The following is a 22,517-nucleotide window of genomic DNA, read 5'->3' on the forward strand; positions in this document are numbered from 1 at the left end:
TCACACACTGATTGTGATTTCTCATTTTTCCATATTATCTGATATTTTATTTGAGTGTCAATATACGAGAAATATGATGCATTATTCATCCGGAATGAGCAGAGTGTGGGTCCAGCGGATGCAAGCTCCAGTCTGTATTGATTGTTACAGAGCTTTCTTCATCACACATGCATCCGACAATTGATCTGTTTTGGCAAGAAATCTATAGAGGTCTAAAAGGACTCTGGTTACTGAATGAAAGTACAGCCATAGAGCAGGCCTGAGAAGTCATTATCCACAATTCATGTTGAAGATGGGAGGTGTGAGATTACCAGAGTTAATACTGTGTGCTGTATACAGCAGGGTGTGGAGTGCTAGACTCTCACTGCCAGGCAGTGGGAGGAGGATGGATGGAGAGGGAAGGAGATTGATTAATGGTATCGTAGATGGCAAGGATGACTCACCCATACAGCCAATATGTGTACATTTGTACACTAGGAGAGATAGGAAAATGAGGCAGAACACACGTAGTAGAAGCAGGTTTATGGAAGGATGAAGCTTTCACATTTGTTTGCATTCATTAGCAATCAGTATACACTCCACTACCTCCTCTCGTAAGCACCATTATCATAATCTCCTTCCAGAAGGGCATATTTATTTGCAGTCCACAGCACGCATATCATATTTATTTCATACGGTTATTGCGTTGTCAATGAACATTTTGTGGGAAAGAGTAATTATTCTTGAATGGCTTATGCATTTTCTCTCAACACCCTGTGAATACAAATGACATAGTTGCCTTTCCGCAGTAGAGGCAGGCTGAGTGAATGGTGCAGGAGAGGGGAGGGTATCATGAATATTTGATGAATGAAGCCAACTGAGTGTAGTGTATTGAAAAGGCAATGCAAACATCGAGTATTCATGAACAGACTGCCAAAACATTGAGCATAGTCTTCCTACAGACTGCCCCTTTTTATGCATGTTTTAAAGATCATGGATTTTTAGCATATTCTGTCATACAATGTAATAGTATTCTCACTGTTTACTGTATACATTTAAACTTTCTTGAAAACTTCTGTCTGAAAGTGGGGCAGACTTTTATGTCTTGTGGTATTTAATATCAATACATTTCAATTCAATTCAATTCAGAAACAATACGGAATACCAAACCCATTGTGAGCAGTTACAAAAATTCAATATATTTTTGCATTTTTATCAAAGAATGGAAAAATAAAGGCTATGCAGTGTACAAAATGACAAATTTAGATACACATTTTTTTTTTTTAAGACTTCAGAAGAAAGAACAGGAAGGGGACATTATAAAATGGTGGATGTAAGCTAGATGTAGATAAGCAAGTGGGTCGATATGTGTAGCTGACTGTAAATCTTACATTGAGACAAACACCACACAATCAATGTATTCTGTTGTGCTGTGGTTGGATGCATTCATTCCTCAAATTACTAATCACATTCTGTCACTAAAATGTTTCCATCATTTTGCAAGCAGAATATTCCAAGTTTCAGTTGTGCATAGCTGAAAAAAAAAAAGCTAATGATGTTAAGCCATGAATGAAAGCGAACAAGATATTAAGGAGTAATTTTCCCATTTACTTTCAGATCTTCGATCATTTTCTGGCAGTCACCTTGGATCAATGACTCTTAGTAGGGACCAGAGGTTGCTGATGGTTGGTGCCCAGAATTTATTCTATATCATGGACCTTAATCAACCAATAGGAGCACAGCAGGTAAGCCACATGATGTGACTCTCTAAAAAACTTAAACAGGAATTCTGAACCAGTTAAAAGTTAATCTGATAAGAAAGAGTAAAATTGTATAAACACAACAGTGATGATTTGATAAACATTTGATAAATATCAAGAAATCATGAAATTGTGAAGTATTACTATCAACATGCCGTCAATATATCGTTTCACATAGAGATCGCCATTCAGCAAATTGCAATATGTAAATCTAGTGGCTGGACATGATGTCACATTTAATAAAAACTGAGTTAATCTAGCCCAAATTTCATAAAAGCACAATATGTTTTGTATCACATGTCAAGAATTGTATCTGTGTTCCAAGTATGAAAAATTGGTGTTTATATAAGCATTGAACAGGTCTATGTGTGGATGAGACATTATGATCATGATTTCTGTCCTATAGGGTATTCAAAACTACACATGGTACTCAGATGACACCACTATTCAGAACTGTCTGATGAAAGGAATTGAAGAGTGGGAGTGTCAGAATTTCATTGAAGTCTTACAACCAAATGCTGCTGATTCCAACAAGCTCTTTGTATGTGGCACCAATGCACAAGACCCAAGATGCAGATACTTCTCAGTAAGTGATCACATGGTTCAGTGAAGTCACTCTGTCACTGGCAAATAATGAAAGCAGTGGCAGTTGGTAGAATGTTCGAAATAGGCAAATATTATATCCCTGCCATCCATTGCTGGAAATAGCTTTCTTGCTCATAAATTGTCCATTTTGTCTGCATATGTGTGGCATGTGATAGTGACATGATATGAGCTAGTATTTATGGCTAGCCTGCATGCTGCCTGCGATATATGTGCAGCTTACTGCTGCGATCAAACTCCTGATGGGGTTTGATCCCAAGCTTGGCCAGGAATGCCTTTTCACCACTCTCTTCCTGCTCACAGCAGACAGCCTGCCCCCACAAAACTGGCTGCAGTGAGAAAGAGAAGTAGGGGGAGAAGGAGGACATATTATCCCATGTCAAATGTTGAGTCATGGATGGATCTCTGCTACATCATGCCTAATGGAAACAAGGTTTCACTTCTTTCCTAATGAGGAGTGTCAGAGAGAGTAGGTCTGTCTTCTCTAGACGAACTGGAGAAATCCAGCACAGGCTCTAACTCTTATATACATCCAGTCCTGTCTCTTATTTCTAATCAGCTTTGACTTTTCATAAATTTTGTTACAATATTCTCTTCCTTCCTCTGTATCTAAAACATTGTCCATGGATAAATGGATGAGTTAGAAATAAGCTGTGTGTTGTTTCACAATGCTGATTGGTATACAGTGTATATGCTCAACTTGATGAAGTCAGTACCTCTTTTGCATAAAAAAACAACAACAATGGTGAAGTTTGAAGAAAAGAAAATGTGTTGACATTACTGCATTTAGGCTGAGAATAATACTGTGAAGGTATTGCAAGCTTTTTAAACATAGTTCATAAGTGAAATACTGCATGCAACCATTTTGTTAATGAGTTTAGGGTGTAGTAAATTTTGTCCACTTGAATTAGAAATTTGAATTTATTAAAATACATGAATTTCACCATTATGTTTACATCATTCTAACTTTTTTTTTTATGCAAGAGGAATGTATTTTTTGCTTGTAGACGAAGTAATTGAAATGATAATGTTGTATAAAAGGTTATCATTCCCGGGCATGCTGTCCAAAAAGTATCAATTTCTCATGCTTAGTTGTGTGTTTGTTTGTTTTTCTTTTTGTAACTTAATTTATTTCGGAATATGTGACAGTAATGTAGCACTACTGATAATATTAGCGCTATTTGTTATCTAGCGCGTTCTATGGCTAGGTAATATGAGTGAGTGGGGTGCATGTTATTGCCCCTTTTAGTCACAGATATGAATCAGGCAGGGAGTAACTATCAGCTGAACTGGGTCTTGGGTGGAGATTACTCCACGCACTCTGAAGACATGTCTCCTCAGTTGCACGTGACAGCAAGATAAGCCTGACTTGATGGAGGAATTTAGGATGTAGCCTCCCCAATCATGAAACATTTAAGGGAAATTCTTCACCCTGATGGCAGAAATCTAGACCGTCATACTCAGAATTACATTAAATGCAACATACGATACCCCTGATTAGAAATGATTTGTACATGCCATATTCAGCAGAACATTTTTAAGCCTGATGCCTCTTTAGTAATACAGAATGGTGACAAAAATTTAAGAATTTGAAAAGAAGAGAATTTATTTGCCGAAGGGAGCCCATAAATCATGTCACAGAAATGATTATTACACTCCACTGAATCAGTATCTAGCCATTTCAAGTCAAAAAACTGTTGTTTGATTCCATGGTTCTAAAGTTGAATAGCTTTCCATGAATGATCTTAGTTTGGAATAATGATCATATTTTCATTGCTTCTTCCATGTCTGCAATAAGGAGTTAACTGATTTAGGCTGAACCTATAGATGTTCTTTCGGTGTCAGAATTACAAGCTGGTCAGGAAAGAGGTGCAGACAGATGGAATTTTCTTTTATCTCCCTATTGATCTGTGTCAAACTATAATGGCACAAACATGCCCTCTGCTACAAATCTTTCAATTCATGACTAACTGTGGAAGGATTCTTAATGCAAATAAAAACATTTTGAAAATCCAATGTGATACACATAACTTCTACTGGATTCTACTTCATTTATTTGGGGTTATAGGATAACTAATGGTCCTTTAAACATGAACACAGACCATGTGTATAAGATACTGTCTGTGTAGGCATGTAAAGCAAGGCTTGGAATCCTCTTTCCTTGGGGAAAGGTTCTAGACTAACGATCTTCCTGTCTTCTAGTTTGCCAACTTGTAGTCTATGCCAAGAAATGCAATGGTGAGGAAAATGAACTTAGCACTAGTAGGTTTCCATGGTGACATGAGTTTGGGATTTTCCTCTTTGGTGGTGACGTCATCAGATTTAGCCCGTTGATTGATTGGATGTGACTGATTGAGGAAACTGAATGATGCCAAAGTGTCATAGAGTCTCTATGTCAGCCATCAGATCCAGGCACTTTCTATCATGTAGGTTCCATGCCATAGACCGAAAGATACAGAACCGGTCATTAATTTCCTCCTTTAATGGTTGCCATGGTTCAGTAAAGTAGTCTGTTCAAAGAAAATTGATGAATGTGTATTAAGTCAACTTACATGTTTGCTCCTACATTTAGAATGCCAGCCTCACTCACTATGTGGAGTCATATGGAACCTTCATTTCACCATTTAACCCAAAGCAAGAAGGCACAGCTCTCTTTGCAGGTAAACAAAGCTTCTAAGTTCATCACCTTTGTGTAGAGTTTGTCCATCAGATTCTGATAGGACCCAGTGGTGAATTGTTCAAGAAAGTGTGAGAAAGCTAGGTACACATACAACACTTTGCATAATGTGCATTGTAAACTGATAGGCTCTGCTAGTTGTAATGTAAAATTAAAAGCTGTGCATATTTTTCACAATATAAGCAGACAATTGGGATGTATGGAAGTAGTGAAAGAATTTCATGTGAATTACATTTTGGGGCATTTGCCATGTATACTAGGGAGTAATTCTTTGTCCTGTTTGTGAAATAAACTTAATCAACAGGAATGAATGTAATGCAACACACATTTGGAGTATGGAATGTAAACAAGCTTACTGCATGCTATTATATTCATATAGTATATCTTGTATCATAACAGTTTCTTCTAGACAATGTGTGTAGGCCTATATAAAGTACAATATGTGTAAACTGGATATGTATTGGTATGATATTTGCATTCATTGAAGTTTTTTTTAGGGCACAGTAAAACAGTTAACCATTTTTTTATTTTTTTATTTTAATCTTCTTTGGTAAAGATACCTTGTATGCCTATAAAACGACTGACATGCAGTTCATCCCTTTTTTCTTGCCAGATGGTAATCTGTATACAGGAGCAGCCCGGGATTATACTGTTCGAGATTCTGTCATATTTAGAAGCCAGGGACCCAGTACAGTTCTGACATCTAAAGCTATGGACTCCAAATGGCTAAAAAGTAATCAAAACACCTCCTAGACATACAATACTTGTGCAGTTAGTCGTTACACTGTACATTGATTACTATATGTGATAGGATTGTCGTACACATGATGCCCATTTGCTGTGCACTGACAAGAAATGCAACCACTCTTGTTTCTACATCATGCACATTTTACTTCTACTCTTTTCCAGGGTGTTATGGGTAATAATGCAGCAAATTGCTGCCAATTTCTGTGCACAGCTAATGGAGTGTGAAGGTGACAAAACCAAACATCCTGTTCATTCGGTTTGTCAGACATGCTCAGAATATACGCAGACTTCCTTCTTTGGCTCTGTCAAGCGGGAAAATAGAGTGGGAAGTGATAAAAGACTGTATGCCAAGTCTACTCTGCTAGCTTCAATGAAGGAGAGAATTTCTCCCTCACTCTCACATTCACATCTTCCATATGAGATACTTCTCATTGAAATTATTGAAAATATCATGGATAAATGTGGCATTTATGTATAAGTTGTGCGGTTCTTTGTTTGTTTGTTTGCTTGTTTGTTATTTTTGTAAAGATAAGAACTTTCCAACTGGATGGATAAATCAAAGTGAGTTCATGTTATTCAAATCCTGATTTTGTGCCTTATTCTGTTTCTATGGTGCAAATTGATATCTGTTTAGCAATATAAGATTATAAGTTTAAAGGGATGGTACAGTATTGGTGGAGATGAGAATTGGGCTTTGAACTTTTTGCGAGATACCAAAAAAACACTTATGATATAGTACAGAGCATACCATTTTAAGAGGAATTCAAAGTTTATTTGATGAAAATCGGGTTTGGAATGACTGAAACATCAAAAACAATGTAAAACAAAACGATCGTAATAAAGTGTGGGTCCCACACTTTATTAGAATTGCTCTTTTTTGGAAATCTCGGCCATTTCAAAACCAATTTTCATCAAATAAACGTTGAATTCCTCATAGAATTACATGCTCTTTCATATTTCATAAGAGGTTTCTCATTACCTCACCAAAAATGTTAGAAATCTGAAATTAAGTCTCGACCAAAACTGTACGATCCCTTTAAATTATGTGTTGCGCTGGTCCAGTAGTGACCAAACCTAATTCTTATAAATGAATCTGTAACATTGAGATTAAAAGATTAAACCAGATTAAAAGATTAAATCAGACTGAGTAGATTAATACCCCATGTGAACTCTCCCCTTCTTTGTCTACAGTACCTGCCTTTATTAATTCCTTTGATGTCGGAGACTGGGTTATGTTTTTCTTCAGAGAGTTAGCTGTGGAGTACACTTCTGGAGATGTAAGATTCAAACTATTATGTAACACCCCATTGAATATCATACAAGAACAGCACATGATTGTTGCTACAACAGTTAAAATGAATTCTACATTTGTTCCTTCACAGAATACTTTTATCCAGGTATTTAGTGTTGTGATTGTGTTCTGGTCGTATTCTGACTTCAAGCAGTCCACTCATTAAAGCCTCTTATGAACACATGTGATATTTGCTGTAAGACTGAGACTACCATTGTTATGTTGGTTTTCTAAAGCTTATGTTATCACTCATGGGAAGGGGTATTTCACACGTGGAGTCCAAGCAAGAGTGTAACACAAAGAACAACCTATACCACAAAACTGATCTGATGCATTTTTTAAAATCCAGACTAAAGGGGAATATCAGAAAGGTTATTATCATAAATTAAATTTCTTCCCAAAATTGGGTAATTGATATTCCAGGCATATGAGGAAATATTTTGAAACATAATGCAGAGCAGGATGACAGACAGTGGATATGATACACTAAAGTACTTTGACATCCACACAACAGTAACTCAATTTATTAGTAGGGAATTCTGGGTGCTTGTGGTATGTGCAGATTCAGATTTCTATAAACAAGGATCCTTTTAGGTGTAATAAACAACAAACAGCCGTGGACAGAGTGTTATACCAAGGCTGCATCAGTAGCCATGCCATGGTCTAACTCCTATTCCAGCACTGAGTGAAAAGAAACAGAAGGTCTCAGTGTATGAATCATGTTCTAGTTAAAATTGGTGTGAGTTGAGTATGTAACCAAGAAACTCGCTGGCAAACATTTTTTTTTTAATATGTGATAGTACATGTATTTTAAAGACAGCAAATGTGGATTATTTATTGCATGACTACAATTAATCTAACACAAATGACATGTCTCTTTTTATTACAACTTTGACAAAAACAATGAAGGTAATGATCTTTGGGATTATGCACAAATAGGTGATGTGATAACATTAACAACAGAAAAGTTGTTTTTTTTTGCACATTGTGTATTTATGCAATGACTGTTTAGTTGCTAACTCTGTTTAAATTGCCCAAAACAGAAGCACTGTATGAAAGAAAATACTGGCTGTCAAGAAAATCTTAGGTTTTAAATGATCCATTTGTAATGTATGTCATTGTAACCCTTTAGGCTGTGTACTCCCGTGTGGGCAAGGTTTGTAAGAGTGATGAAGGAGGCAGTGGCTGGCTTTCCGCAGGAGAGTGGACAACCTTTCAGAAAATTCGCCTGAACTGTTCATTCCCAGGAGCTTTTCCATTCTACTTCAATTTTCTCCGTAAGTCTAAGCCTCTTCCCTTCACCTCAGCCAGCATTGCTGAAAGCTGTCAAGTACCGGCTTTCTGCAATTCAGCTAGCCGACTTCCTGTTCCATCAATGTCTACCGCTAGCAAACTTGAGCAGCTGACCTTATCCTACATCAGATTTTCTCTAATTTATGATGTCATTCTCATGGAGGTAGTTAATATATCTTTGAAGCTCATAATTACAAACTTGTATGTCTGTACCTCTGATTACCAGAAAATCATCAGTGTAATGAAGCTAATTTCCCAAGCTATCTGTCATCACATTAGAGCACCTCGTATCACGGATTTCTGCCTGCTGAAGTCGTTATATGCATTGGCATGGCAGGGAATAACTGAGTTCATTCCAATTCCAGTCCTGCTAAATCCCTCGTGGTTTAATCAATCTTGTGCTCGCTCTCTGCAGTGCCTGAGAACCATGTAGAAGTCTGTTCTGCTCACATACTCTATGACATGTGTGTTGTGGCTTAGGAAGCAAGTAATGAGTTTCTCAGAGTTCCATCAATCATCATGCATTAACAAGTGCTCCTTAATAGTAGTAATGAAATCGTGACGACACAACATTGATACTAGAATGATTGTAGCCACATAGGTGATTTCACTTTGACACCATTACATAAAAGAATGGATATTGATCTTTTGAACTAGTTGAAGCTAAGAATTAATTGCATATGACTGTGTGTGTTTGTTTACAGAGGATACCTACATGATTCCAACAGAGAATGACACAATGTTCTATGCAGTCTTCACCACTGGCCCGTAAGTTCATGTGAACCATGCAGGTTTATCTCTTGTATAGCATTATTCTCATCTTGTATTTATCAAAGAAAGGCCTTTTTTGGACATCACAAGCACACAATTGTTTAATACTCTCTTGCATAAAATATGGAGAATGATGATTCTTGAAATATAGGAGCAATTTAGCAATCGACAGATCATTTTTGCTTGATGTATTTAGTGTATTCACCTTATTAGTAATATTTTTCTCTCCTAGTGTAGGAGAGTTTACATTTTAGGGATATTTAATAAGTTTCATTTTGTGATTTCTTTGTCACTAGCTAGAATCATGTTGGATGTGATTGATGTTAACAAGAGAATTTTCAAACTTATATGTTGGCGTGCTTTAGATAAAAATGCATGCATTGAAAATCAGGAAGTATATCACTATTTGATTATTTAAAGGGACTGTACAGTACTTGTTATTATTATTATTATTTATTCGACCAGGTAAAGAATATAGGATACATATCATTAACATCACAAACATGAAACAAAAACCAGAATGAACATTACATCAGGTTGAGGTGGGGATTCATGTTTTGAACATTCCGAAGTGAGATAATGAAAAGCCTCTTATGAAATATGAAAGAGCATGTAATTTTAAGGAGGATTCAATGTTTATTTGATGAAAATTGGTTTTCAAATAGCTGAGATATCCAAAAAAGTGCTAATAATAAAAGGCGACATGCCACAACTTTATTAGGAGTTCTTTGTTTCACCTTGTTTTTGAATATCTCAGCCATTTCAAAACCGATTTTCATCGAATAAACTTTTGATACCCCTTAGAACTGCATGCTCTTTGACATCTCATAGAGTGGTTTCTGAATATCTCGCAAAATGTTAAAAGCTAAATCCTCACCTCGACCAGAACTGTACACACCCTTTAAATCAAGGATGTTGTGTTTCTTCTTTCAGACATGAGATTCCAGGCTCAGCTGTGTGTGTTTTTAGTCTGAAAACAATTCAAACCATCATGAATGAAGGAGAGTTCAAAGAACAGCAGGGCGGGGCGTGGTACCCGGCCTCCCCTCCGGTGTCTGACACTGTTCCCAGACCAGGAAATGTAAGTTTATAGTATATTAAAGATAGGAGGGAAAAAGGAAGTCTACTCCCATCCTTGTGATTGTTTCAAGAAAGTTAACACCAGTCTGATGTTTTACTCTTTTATTTCCTAATGTTTCCTCTGTGATCTTGCTATTTATACATGATGCCTGTTTTTTCCACATCCTCTGACCATAAACTGAACTTTTAGTCTGAACAGATTGTAGGCACATGGAAAATCTACAGAAAACCAAACTGAGGACATGATATGCAGTTCTAAGCATTTTATATGTTACAGACACAAACAGCTTCCAGGAACAAGATAAGACAAACCCTGTAATTTTTTCCCTTTAGAATGCAAGATCCGTCGTTAGAATGCAAGATCCTTTATAAGATATTTCATTGTATGGAAAAGGAATTATCAAATTTAATTTGGTAGATGTCAAGTGTTATTGGGGTTTGATTTGTTTGGCATGGTTTGTCCTGCTTTGTTAGTATATCTCTGGCAACACATTACTTTTTACTTTGATGAAGTATTTGCATAAGATAATGCATACTTTTTGTGATAAGAATTGGAATGCAGTCAACTTTGAGTAGCTCTAATCTGTCTCAATATTATAATGCTCGGACTCCAATGACAATTTGTGTATTCATGAACATATGATATACATATATATTGCCAGAGTAGTTTCTACTCAGCCCTAACTTGACATGTTAGTTGTGATAAATCAAATCTTCATCATATCTACTGCCTTATTGCTACTGGTTTGTCTTACAGTGTGACTTGGACTCAAAAGCACTTCCTGTTACCAGCATACGATGGATAAGTGCTCATCCTCTGATGCATGAATCTGTGCCGAACCATAACAACCCACTGCCTATCTTTGACCTAACGAGGGCAGACTTCAGGCTGACACAGTTAGTGGTTCATAACCAGCGAGGGGTTGACAGAGACTACAAAGTACTCTTCTTGGGCACAGGTAGGAGTGATAACAACCAGTGCATAATAGTTAAAATATGAAGAGTTTGTTTGCAAAAACCGATAAGTCCATATTTGCCAAATGGAGATATTTGCGATTAAAGGTCAAGAAAAATAAAGAGAATGATAAGAAAATTTGTGCTTCTTTTGACCATAATTTCAAGAATATACCTCTATATGTAGTGACCAATATATCATTTAAAAGGTATTATTTTGTACTTTATGACAGAGATCGTACTTCAAAATCTTCAAAAATGGACTTATCGGTTTTTGCAAACAAACCCTTCATATGTTTTACAAACTTTGAGTCCTATCATTGACTTCAAACATTTTGTACCGTATGGTAGTAATCTAGGCCATCACAATTTGATTCCAGTAAGGTTGAACTGCACATGACATTGTAATTGGGGAAAAAAAGCTCCTGCAAGCAGTATGTATGATGTATGCTGACTGTATCTTATATGAATTTTGTAAAGAGAAATAGTGCAATGTGTTTCCAGCTGAGGTATTGACCTTAACACAAAATTTTGTTGTGATCAGTGTATCTTAACCCTAAAAGGGCCGGGGGGGGGGGGGGGGGGGGGGGGGGGGTGGGGCGGAATCCGCCCCTCCCTTGACGTTTCGCGCTATAATTCTGTAACGCGAGAATGCCTCGTCGCGAGGCTTCTTGACTTTCTTCGTTCAAGTCTCGCGCAACTTTTGAGACCAAATTTGCAACGTCCGCGCATACTTTTGCGAAGCCACGCCCATTTTGGTAACAGAATGTTGCCCCAAAACGGGCAAAATTTTGTGATTTTGTGTACATCCCCCCCGGTCTGAGCATAGCCAAAAAAGCCCGGCCCCTTTAGGGTTAAATGTAAAAGTACCAACTTTTAAGCCTTAACCCATTGAGGACAAGTCCTGAGTATACACGGGCAAGTGTCTATGGAAAATGTGTGTTATAGCAAAATCAGTCCGTCCTCCATGGGTTAAAAGCTGTTACATGTATCTTTTCCCTGTGCAGATGACAGCCGCATCCTAAAAGTTGTTCTGGTCCCAACAGAAGGGGGCAGTGTTCAGTCCAATCTTCTGGAGGAGATAGCTGTACGCCCTCAGCAGAGCCCAGAGAAAGTGATTAATATGGAGATAGTCCCAAATCATGAAGGAAAAGAAGTTCTCATAGTTCACACTGTCAGCTCTATTGTAGAAGTTCCACTACAGCGATGTAGCAACTACACCAGCAGATGGTAAGTGGTGACAGTGATCTTCATTTTCCAGAAGTCTGAGATATTAGAATCATCTTGTTCTTGCTTATCATTAGTTGGATATTAATTTCTTAATTACTCATTTTGTAAGAAAATATCTGATTGTGAGTGATGCCAAGTGAACTCCCATTGTATATGGTGAGCAATACAGCTGAATGCTGGGAGAATGATTTATTTCTTAAAACTTTTTTGTTAATTTTTTTAAATGTTTTTGTTAATTTCTTCTATTAAATTGGGAATTCAGCTATGTGTATGCTACAGCGGAGAAAGTAATTGTGAAGAGACAGATGTATTATTCATTATGAGGGAAGTGTGATTTGACAACAGATTTCAGTCCAAAATTCATGTATACCTTGGTACATTTTTTAAAGATTTGTCCAACTTTCATCTTTCTTGACTTTCAGTGGCTGTGTACAGGATCCATACTGTGTCTGGAACAACTTCAGTAATGAATGTTATGACTTCACTGGAGATAACTCTTTGTAAGTACTCATTATGTGTCAATAGATTGCATGTTGTCAAACTATGTGTAAAGATTTTTGTTCCATTGTTTTTGTGTTGTTGTTGTTGTTTTTCCACTACATTGTGCACATTGGTTATTTCCTTGCTGATGTTGTTAAAGCTATATTGCAAAGATATGTAATGTATTGGAAAAAAAAAGATATCACAAGCAATGGATCTTCTTTGGAATGATGTGTGCATATTGGGTACATATTGCAGTAATCTATTCTGTTTTTACAGTGTCTGTGAAATGAAACAGATTGTTTTTGGTCAGGGGATATTGTTGATATGTTAAGAGAAAATACTTGAGGACTTGTTGGGAGTGAAACATTTCTGACAATTTACATATTTAGTATGTCAACAGATGAAAACTAAATAGTTTGACTGTGGTTATACCAGTAATTGTACCAATCTATAAAATGCTGAAAATTTTGTTGATATCATATGAAGAATTGAAGAACACCTGTGTTTTTTCATCTTCTAGTGATGATCAAGATGTTTCTGCTGTCCAGGAGTGTCCAGGTAAGTCAACTATGTCACTGGTAGTCTTTAACTGTAAGAACATCAGGTTTATGGTGACTCAACTCTTTGTCATTCACTGGTCTGTGTTTCAGTAAGCTACAGTTTGTGTGGTTTTTGTTTGATTATTTGTTTGTTTTGATTTTCAATAGAGTTTAAATGTGATTCATTCTTGTTTGTATGAATATCAAGTATAGAATGTTTGGTTGATGTGACTAGATTCTATTACAGAGGACATTAAATCAACAATATGTGACATAATGACTACTTCAGGGTTCATTGCACATTTGTTAATGAGTTGCTTCATTTCACTTTCTCTCAACTGATGTCTGGTCTGCATTCTACATCATGTGATCTTGTGGTCATGTGATATGTCACATGACATTCTACCATCTTCTCCTCTTTGCTTCGTGGTCATTCATCAGATGGTGAGTACTACAGTGTGTTTGCAAGGATTCTTTTTTTTTATCAATAAATTATCTTAAATGTCTGTTCTCAGTGAGAGAGAGGTTTTTTTTCTCAATTATTGATATACATTTTTTTTTCCAAGATGAATCGGTGTCAAGGTTCAGCATAAGTCATTGTTCATGGAATTTTCATATTTTTATCTGAAGGAAATTATGTGTTATATGTTTGTCTGCATTTTGCTTTTAATAGTTTGATTACCATTACTTCTCTGATACCAGAATGCCTATTGCATCACAATATATCAATGAATGTATGTTCTTGATTTGTGATTTTAGAGATTTAAACAAGATTAGACCATGTTCTGTAGTTTTCTGAGGCAGAATGTAGCATTCATTAATCTAACAGTGCAGTTGGAGAAATTGCATTATGTTACCCTTTCCTCATTCATTATTGCTCTAAATCCTGCCTACCAAATCTCTTGGTTGTCATTTACAATCAGGTAATCCACAGCTAAATCTGTAATGCTATCAGCTCATAGCTTCAAATAAAAATGGAAAAAAAAGTTGCTAGAAAGTTAACATGTCTGCTCTTTACACATGCATCAAAAACTGTCCACATCCTCACATGAACCTTTCACTGTTCATACTGACACATAAACTACACAATGTATATATCATTCAGCATTGCATGGGTACACTTTTGATTGTCTGAGCATTGTGTGTATTTCTTTCTCAGCCGGCATGTTTTCAATGTTTTCTTTCACATGCCATGTAGCTGTATCCCACTCATATCTATAATGCAACTAGTGTACTCCTATGATGCTCATTGATATTTTATTGACTAACCGACCATGAAAACCAATCATTCTTAATCTTAATTCTGCATCCCTGGTGCATGATCAAGGAAGATGCTGAAGGCCTTTATTGCAAGACTGTCATCTACTTTACTGCCTGGGATAATTGCTTGGAAACTAAACATGAAACTTGCATGGCAAGTGAAAAGATTTATGTCATGTCATTTGTTTTATGATATTGATATGAATTACGTGGTGCAGATGGAATCATTAACCGACTAATTTGGTCGGAAGGGCTCAAACCTTGTCATGTTATATTTTATATCTTCATGTTATTGTTGCTTTTTACACCATGCCATGCTTATTTGAGTTGATTTGTCTCACATGAAATGCACACTGTAACACAGGCTGATGTTCAATCCTGGGAGGGGTTTGCATCAGTTTGGAGCCAGTGCATTTTATTTCACTTTTCAAGAATATGTCACATTTATGAGTACTGGTCTTAATGATTCAGACAAAACAATCATAGTTCATTCTCTTGATTTCATGCAATGTTCTGTTGACTCTCAGAATATCATGCAGTTTTTATTTTCATGCACCAGTGAAATAACTTGTGAGTTCTAATGATTAAGTTCTTGTCTATTTCAAGAACATTTTGCCTTTTAATTAATTTCTAACGGCATAATCATAAATCTTGTATTGCTGTATCATTTCTATGTTCTAACCATACTAACCTGACTTGCTTGTATTCCATGCTTGGAAGTGTTTTTCTCTGACTCAGCTAACCACCAGGTATGAGGAAGTTAATACATCATGTACTGACATACACAGCATTTAAGGTTATTAAAAACTTTTTCCGCAATATTCAGATACAAATGTAACATGTGTAAGGGTACAGCCTACCTTTGAAGTAAAAATTCCCTCATTTTTTTTTTTACTTTATAAAGTTGTGTTTTCCATGATTAGAAGAGAAATATACCATCTGAGTAATGAAGGGCATGATGTTTTCTTGTTGCTCATAAACTTGAGTTTACCCAAAGCTAGGCTGTACTCTTATGTTTGGCTGAAGTCCTTTCTTTCATTCTGCTCTATTAATCATATTTGCTTTCTATATATGTATGAATTCATTTCAATATTTTTTCTTTGCTTTTCAAGCTCTCAACAATGTTAATTCATTCTTTCTCTGTATGTCTGTTTCCAATCTCTTCTGTCTGCGCATACTCCTAGTTCTTCCTATTCAAATTCCAACTACTTCTGCTTTTCAAACATCTGAGTCTACATCTGAGCCAGGCTCCTCTCTTGACAGTCAAATAGAGTTGGGTTGTGAAGGTATCTCTACTTTCTCCATGTCAGTGTGTGGTGTTGCTATGGAAACTTGCCAGTGATAGAATTAGTTTGGATTGGTATTATGGTACATGTTTACAGCACATGTGATTTATTACACTACTCTGTTCAGAGTGCACTAGTGTGACTAATTAATGACGCTCTCTGTAGTGAATAGGTCTCACTGAGTTTTCCATGTGGTGATGTATGATAACTATCACATCGCATTATTCGTAATAGTTCCCCAAAATTAAACAGATGTCATCTTCAGAATGGCAATTTACTGATAATATAAGTTGATTGAGCAATCTTCCTTTCCGAATTACAGCTAATTAGAGTTATTTATTACTGATTTATTCTGACTTCCCTGTGGTGTTCAAGTGTATTAGGCGCTAACAGGCAGTGAATTTTGTCAGCTACTATAAAGAGTCTGCAATCACAGGTACAGGTGTACACTCTGGAATAGCAAAATTTTGTGAACCCAAAGATGAGGGGGTAAATTACATGATCCTTACATAATGCCAGATTTGTCCCACAGGGATCTTATCATGACCTAAAGTGCAGGAATTTCTTAGGAGAATGAAAGCTGTTGGTACACTGTTGTGCAGTAAACCAATTGAATGAAAGACATTTTTTGGAAGATTTATAAAAAGAGCTAATAATGAATGACTACTACACATATAATGCATTTACTTTTGTGTGCCTCTCAACCTAGAACCCTGTAACACTGCCATGATATGAATGAAATACTCAACCACTCTCACCTCATATCCTCTTACCCTGTATTCATGTCTTCATTTGCTGTTTTTCATATTACTATTGATAACATTTAAGTCTTATTAAAGACACGCTTTACTATCCATCCTCCCTTTTCCCTCTGCCTCTTAAAGTTATCAGAAGCAGTTTATTTTTATTTGTAGTGTTCATGATTTCATGTTAATGTTTGTACATTTAGTTTGCTATGTTATAGTGAGGTTACATGTGTGTTTATACACAATAATTTGCACTTGGATTGTTATTGATATTTTGATTTGCATAAGTGTGTACATGTTTCTTTTGTTTGTTGTTTTGATTTGAGCTTTGATTTGCTGTGACCCACTTTGATTTGCCCCTTTCCTGACACCCTTCACTCCCTCGTGTGCATGGTACAGAACCTCCACCACCCACCACCCCTCCTCCTGAGTGTATCTGTGACACCTCGACGTCCTCAGCAGGATCCTCTCTCAAATACACCACTACCATGGTTACCACATCACCATCTACTGCCCCGCCCACCACCACATCTGGTCAGTTGCTTCTCTCTGGTCTCTTAAAGTCCTTTGGTACCAAAAGTTTTGGAGGAATCACATTGTTTTATACTCATGAAATGAATGAATGTATGATAGTGACATGGTATGAATGTTGTGGTGCTGAGTTTGACTTGAGGACTGACACAGAGAATTATTTGGAAATTATTAACAACTTTGATTTTTCTGTAACCTGATGATCTGAAATATGGCACTACATCAGAGTTCAGACATGATATTCATCATGTCTAATGAGAAAAGATAACACCATAGTAATGAAATCCACCTAGCTTTACCTGAGGCCTTGGTATTAGTATTACGTGTCAACTGTCAGTCTTTCCTGAGGAGTGCTTTGCAAACATTTTTGTAAGCATTACAAAAACAAGTGTGCTTCTCTCTCTCTCTCTCTCTCTCTCTCTCTCTCCCCTAGGACAAAATATAGCTTGAGATTTCCTTCCCCCTCACATAAATTCAGCCAACTGGTAGGGGGAAAAAAGTGTTGTTTGACAGTCCAAAGAAAAATCTTTTTGATATCAAGTCTTGTAATGTCATCTGTATCATTTTCTCTTTCTCTTTCCTTCCTGACTACATTGAATGACCGTATATGATTTCAGGTCAAGATTGTAAGATGTCCATAGATATTATTCATAATTCAAGACTGCAACATTTAAGTGAGTTCTTTCACTTATTTGAATATGACACTTTGATGTGGTTTCCCCAAGAGCATGTTGTGTGAAAGTAATGACTCAGAGATCATAAATCTAATCTTGCTATGACCCTGACTGTTTACTCAACTAATTAGCATATTAAGAAATTTATAGATGTTGAGTCCCTTGTAGAAGAAATCAATATAAGTTTTTTTTTTGTGTTTTTTTTTTTTGATTGTTTGTTAGTCAGTTTGTGTGTTTATGTGTCAGAAGTCACATTTAGTGCTGGCTCTTAGCAGAAATTCTGACTTGAGGGAATTACGTTCTTCATAGTATTTTCTGTGAAGTTATTCATTTTTTTTTCTAGAATCATGTGTTGTCTGTTTTCTGCATTTTAGTGTGTGTTTGTGGTATTCTCTTTGGCTTGTTTGATGTTGATGCCTGTGATTTGTTTTGTGTATGATATGGTCCATTTTATATCAGAATTAGAACTTGATGAACACAAATATTTTTTCCTTGTGTATACAGAAAGTGTGACTGTCTGTATAGAATTTTAGAATAGAAGATTTAGAGTACAGTAAATATGAGTGGCCTTTTTTTTCTATATTTAAAGAAGATGACATAAAAAAGTCTTTTCAGTTGGAGTAAATCAGCCAGTACACCCTTTGTTTTGAGAAAATGTAATAGAAGACTCTCTCGTAATGGAACCTGTGGTGTTTTTTCTTTACATAATTATTATAGAGTTTAGAAATGCAGTATCAGTGCTGTACATGCTAACCTTGGTTTAGTGGTGAAACTAATTGAAGCAATTGCCATCATTTCTATCATGTTATTTTTTCTTATCTCATCATCTCATTTATATCTGAAGAAATTGCATTTGGTACCATGCATGAGTGCACATTGAATGGCATCACACTACCTTGCTGCTGGGTAGTGCCTTCATACAATTTGTCATACACCTCCGTCAACTCACTGAAATGATGTCTGTTGTTACTGAAATTATTTTAATTTCTCATATGACATTGAGGCAGAAAAAAGGAGGAAAATATAAAATATGATGACAGAAGATAAATGTAGGTGTTGTCACCTCACATTCGGACACCATAATAAACAATACATCTCCAGGTGTTCATAAGTACATGTGCATTTGGTGATAGTGGCATGCTGATAGCATCTTGCACTTTTGTTTTTGTTTTTTTTTTTGGTTTGGTTGTTGTTTTTGTTTTTTGTTTGGCTGTGTATTGTTTTATTTTTCTTTTGATAATTTGTGTTATGTAGCAGCTGTTTCCACAACAACAAACAGCATTGTCTCCACAACACTCCCTGAATGGACGACGTCTATTACCTCCTCACCAGTCCCTACAGGTACATCCCGCCCTATGTTCCCCTTAGTTTCTTGTCTGGCTGGATCTGTTTGTGTGCCTTCTTTATGTCTATTTCATTGGACCTGTGTATACCAACATGTGTTGCATTCCAATCCCCTCTGTCTGTATCCATCTTCATACCTGTGTTATATTCTTGTGATTGTCTGAAAAGGAGATGAAGGAATACGAACTTCTGACCTGTTTTCATTCAGAGTAAACTTCAAATTAGGTAAAAACAAACAAACAAACTATGGTATGATCATTTCTGTTTTAAAGCCTCCTGACCCCATCCCACCCAACCCCATAAAATAGAACAAAACAAAAACACATGCAAAGGAAAATGACAACACATAAACATCATGATATGAAGATATGAAGCTTGAAAGGCTGACCAACCTTAGGAGTAGTTTTCTAAATCAAACATTCCTCTTTTAGACTTTCTTAATGTTTGATCATTCCACAATGTCTTGTCGTAATCATTACCTACAACATATATCGTACACATTGTGGCGAATGACGTACCATTATAGAATGCCAAACTATAGACACACCATGTTCCGTAGCCAGTTCCAGCTATGTTTCCTTTATCTTTTGTCTTTCCTCACCCTGTCACCCACCCCCACAGATAGTATTGTTGTTATTTATGTCATTGTTTGTTTTGTAATGGAGACACCCCGTCATCCATCCATAGACTTTGTGCCTCTCATCCCTCCATTATGTTGATGTTATTTCCCCTTCTCTCTGTGTATTCTAAACATGACATTATTATGCCTACTATTAATTATATACCTACTACTAAAATCCTCATGAAGGTGCTACAAAAAAGTGAAACAGTACTATCCTAAGACTGAAATTTTCTCCTTATTTTTTTTTTTTGTGGCTAATTAGGCACAATTGATAGTCACTTGCAAAGCATAAATCATTTGAAAATCGTAGCAAGTGAAAATGTTGTATTCCCACACCCAATCTAGATAGAAAGCTATTAAATTCAGTGAAAGATGTTTAAAATTAGTCAGTTAGAATCTCCATCAAGTAAACATTTTAGATTATGCATCCAAACCACTATTGGTTTCATATTCTCATAAGCTTAGATTCAGTCAATGTGTGCATTGTTATGATTGCACAGACAAGATAAACTGACACATATGTATAATTTTTCCTGATAAGGAATAATCAAATAATGTATTTTTGATAAAGGTTCTTACATTACCAGTCATGTCTTTTTGATAGAGTTCTTTTACTTTGGGTTAGGGAGAAATATCATTCTTCAAAGATTACAGAAGAATGCGAGAAGAGAGTTTAAACATTGCATTTCTGCTTTTGGTCATACTCTACAGTTTAATCTTCACTAGGTGCACTAGTAGGCAATGTTCCTGTTTAAAATATTGCTGTCTTTGTTTTCCCTTTCCATCCCATGTCATATCACTGAATTACTGTGAGATTCCAGTCAGTCTGCTTGTCCACCTCCTATTTATAGTTCCAGTTTAATATGGTTGTTATTGTTTTCATCTCTTGTTTTGCCCTTTCATGCTTGGCAAGGATAGAAATCTATATTTGGACTAAAGTAAGGTTTGGATTGATTGTCCATGTTGCAGTCTGTTTGACATTATTTGCTGTGACTTGTTCCTTTAAAAATGCAGTCTATTCCATGTCTTTCATGGTGATCACTATTTAAGATTAACTACTTCATGAATATGGTTGAATTGTTTTTTTTTCTCTCTCTCTTGTTCCTTAGAATTTTCTTAGTGACTGTGCTTTAAGCTTAATGTAAGAAGAAAGATTTATCACTTCTTGGATTGTATCCCCCTGTTTCCCTCCACATGCTTCAGAGGATGTATTTCAATCACAGTTATATCAAGCACAGGGTTGGGATTTGTGTTGCTTTTATCTTGCTTTTATGGAAGGTATTCCTATTTTTTCCACATGCTTTCAAGGATATTGCAAGTGAGGTTGGGCAGTTTTGATATACGAGAGTTGATTTGTATTTCAACTTGACTGATTTTAACATATGACCCTTCTCCTTTTTATTACCCTCACATTCTCTGACCATCGGTTGAAAAGAAAAAAATAATGCCTTCATTTGAACATACAAGTAATCATACACACACACACACACACACACACACATTCTTAAATTTTTGTACAAAAAATATATCATGTGGCAAGCAACCAAGGACACAGATCTGATATCAGACATTAGAAACCAAGCAATCAAACCAACAGAGTCTGTCTGTTTTACACTATGAGCTGATAGCATTCTGATCTTTCTGTTGGAGTTTGGGTCTATCAAAATGGTTGATTCGTTGTTTTTCACTATAGTGGTTTTCCCCAGAAATATATATTATCTGCACCAATGTTCAGTGTCTTCCAAATTCATTCTGGTTGTGCTTTAGAGTTGTCTGTCATGTTTTAGTTGAAGTAAACATGGCAAGTAGTGCTCCCTCTGTAGGTGAGGTTAGGCAGAAGGATTGTATTGTGTCTGTCTTCAGGAATCACTGATGATTTGATTCAGTACTCTACTCTACTCTAGCCTCACATGTTGAATGACACCTTTTCTACCCACCAGGAGATGGTGATGTCCAAGGGAAGTCCACAGATGACAGTCCAAATGCCTCTGGCTTGGACAACAACTTATCAGAAGGCAAGCTTACCCCATCTTTGCCCCCTTCCACCACCTTTAGCAACAATATCGGCCCCCTTGGTAAGATCTCTCAGTTGGTTCTTCACCTCATTCCATGTAGCCATGACATCTCATGAGCTAACACCAGCCATCTTATAGCTCTCCTGCCTGTAAGGTGCTGCTGCCCTAATTTATGTGTCCATAATCCTGTCTAGTGGTAAACATTAACCCACAGTCATTATTAACATTGCAGGGGATATAGTATGCAAACCATTTCCTTTCACATCAGCCCAGGGCAAGATTACTAAAACACACAAATTGCAAATGTTTCTGTAAAAGCTAGAAATTTAGAAGCAGTCTCCAGCTTGTATTCTCGGTTGTGCTTCAGGACATATTCAGTTTTGTTGAAAAAAAAAAGAAAGAATGAAAGAAAGAAAGATGAATAATTAAAAGACAATGTAATAGCCATTGTTTCGTATCAGACATCAGATAAATTTACTCCCAGATATAACCTTTCCAGTGTTACAACCTTTACCATGTTACAATCACATTTTATAGTCAAATTTTCAATCCCATATACATCCTAGGAATATATATCAAAGCCCATGTATTCATGGGCCAACCATGTAGAATCTGTTAGAAGATGGAAAAGC

The 22,517-nt window shown here is 36.4% G+C and overlaps 1 protein-coding gene across 1 annotated transcript in view; it reads left to right on the forward strand.

Moving 5' to 3' along the window:
* LOC140230394 (semaphorin-1A-like) overlaps nucleotides 1–22,517 on the forward strand; it is a 70,298-nt gene that overhangs the window by 35,556 nt on the left and 12,225 nt on the right. The window contains exons 3-18 of the mRNA XM_072310543.1: nucleotides 1,597–1,724; nucleotides 2,146–2,325; nucleotides 4,915–5,002; nucleotides 5,633–5,752; nucleotides 6,958–7,043; nucleotides 8,190–8,334; nucleotides 9,055–9,118; nucleotides 10,055–10,202; nucleotides 10,959–11,160; nucleotides 12,163–12,385; nucleotides 12,808–12,885; nucleotides 13,389–13,426; nucleotides 13,849–13,851; nucleotides 17,099–17,233; nucleotides 19,162–19,245; nucleotides 21,811–21,945. Coding sequence (XP_072166644.1) covers nucleotides 1,597–1,724; nucleotides 2,146–2,325; nucleotides 4,915–5,002; nucleotides 5,633–5,752; nucleotides 6,958–7,043; nucleotides 8,190–8,334; nucleotides 9,055–9,118; nucleotides 10,055–10,202; nucleotides 10,959–11,160; nucleotides 12,163–12,385; nucleotides 12,808–12,885; nucleotides 13,389–13,426; nucleotides 13,849–13,851; nucleotides 17,099–17,233; nucleotides 19,162–19,245; nucleotides 21,811–21,945 — 1,857 coding nt within the window. The remainder of the gene's footprint in view (nucleotides 1–1,596; nucleotides 1,725–2,145; nucleotides 2,326–4,914; nucleotides 5,003–5,632; nucleotides 5,753–6,957; nucleotides 7,044–8,189; nucleotides 8,335–9,054; nucleotides 9,119–10,054; nucleotides 10,203–10,958; nucleotides 11,161–12,162; nucleotides 12,386–12,807; nucleotides 12,886–13,388; nucleotides 13,427–13,848; nucleotides 13,852–17,098; nucleotides 17,234–19,161; nucleotides 19,246–21,810; nucleotides 21,946–22,517) is intronic.

The sequence above is a fragment of the Diadema setosum genome, chromosome 7 (genome assembly GCF_964275005.1).
Source record: "Diadema setosum chromosome 7, eeDiaSeto1, whole genome shotgun sequence".
NCBI lineage: Eukaryota > Metazoa > Echinodermata > Echinoidea > Diadematoida > Diadematidae > Diadema > Diadema setosum.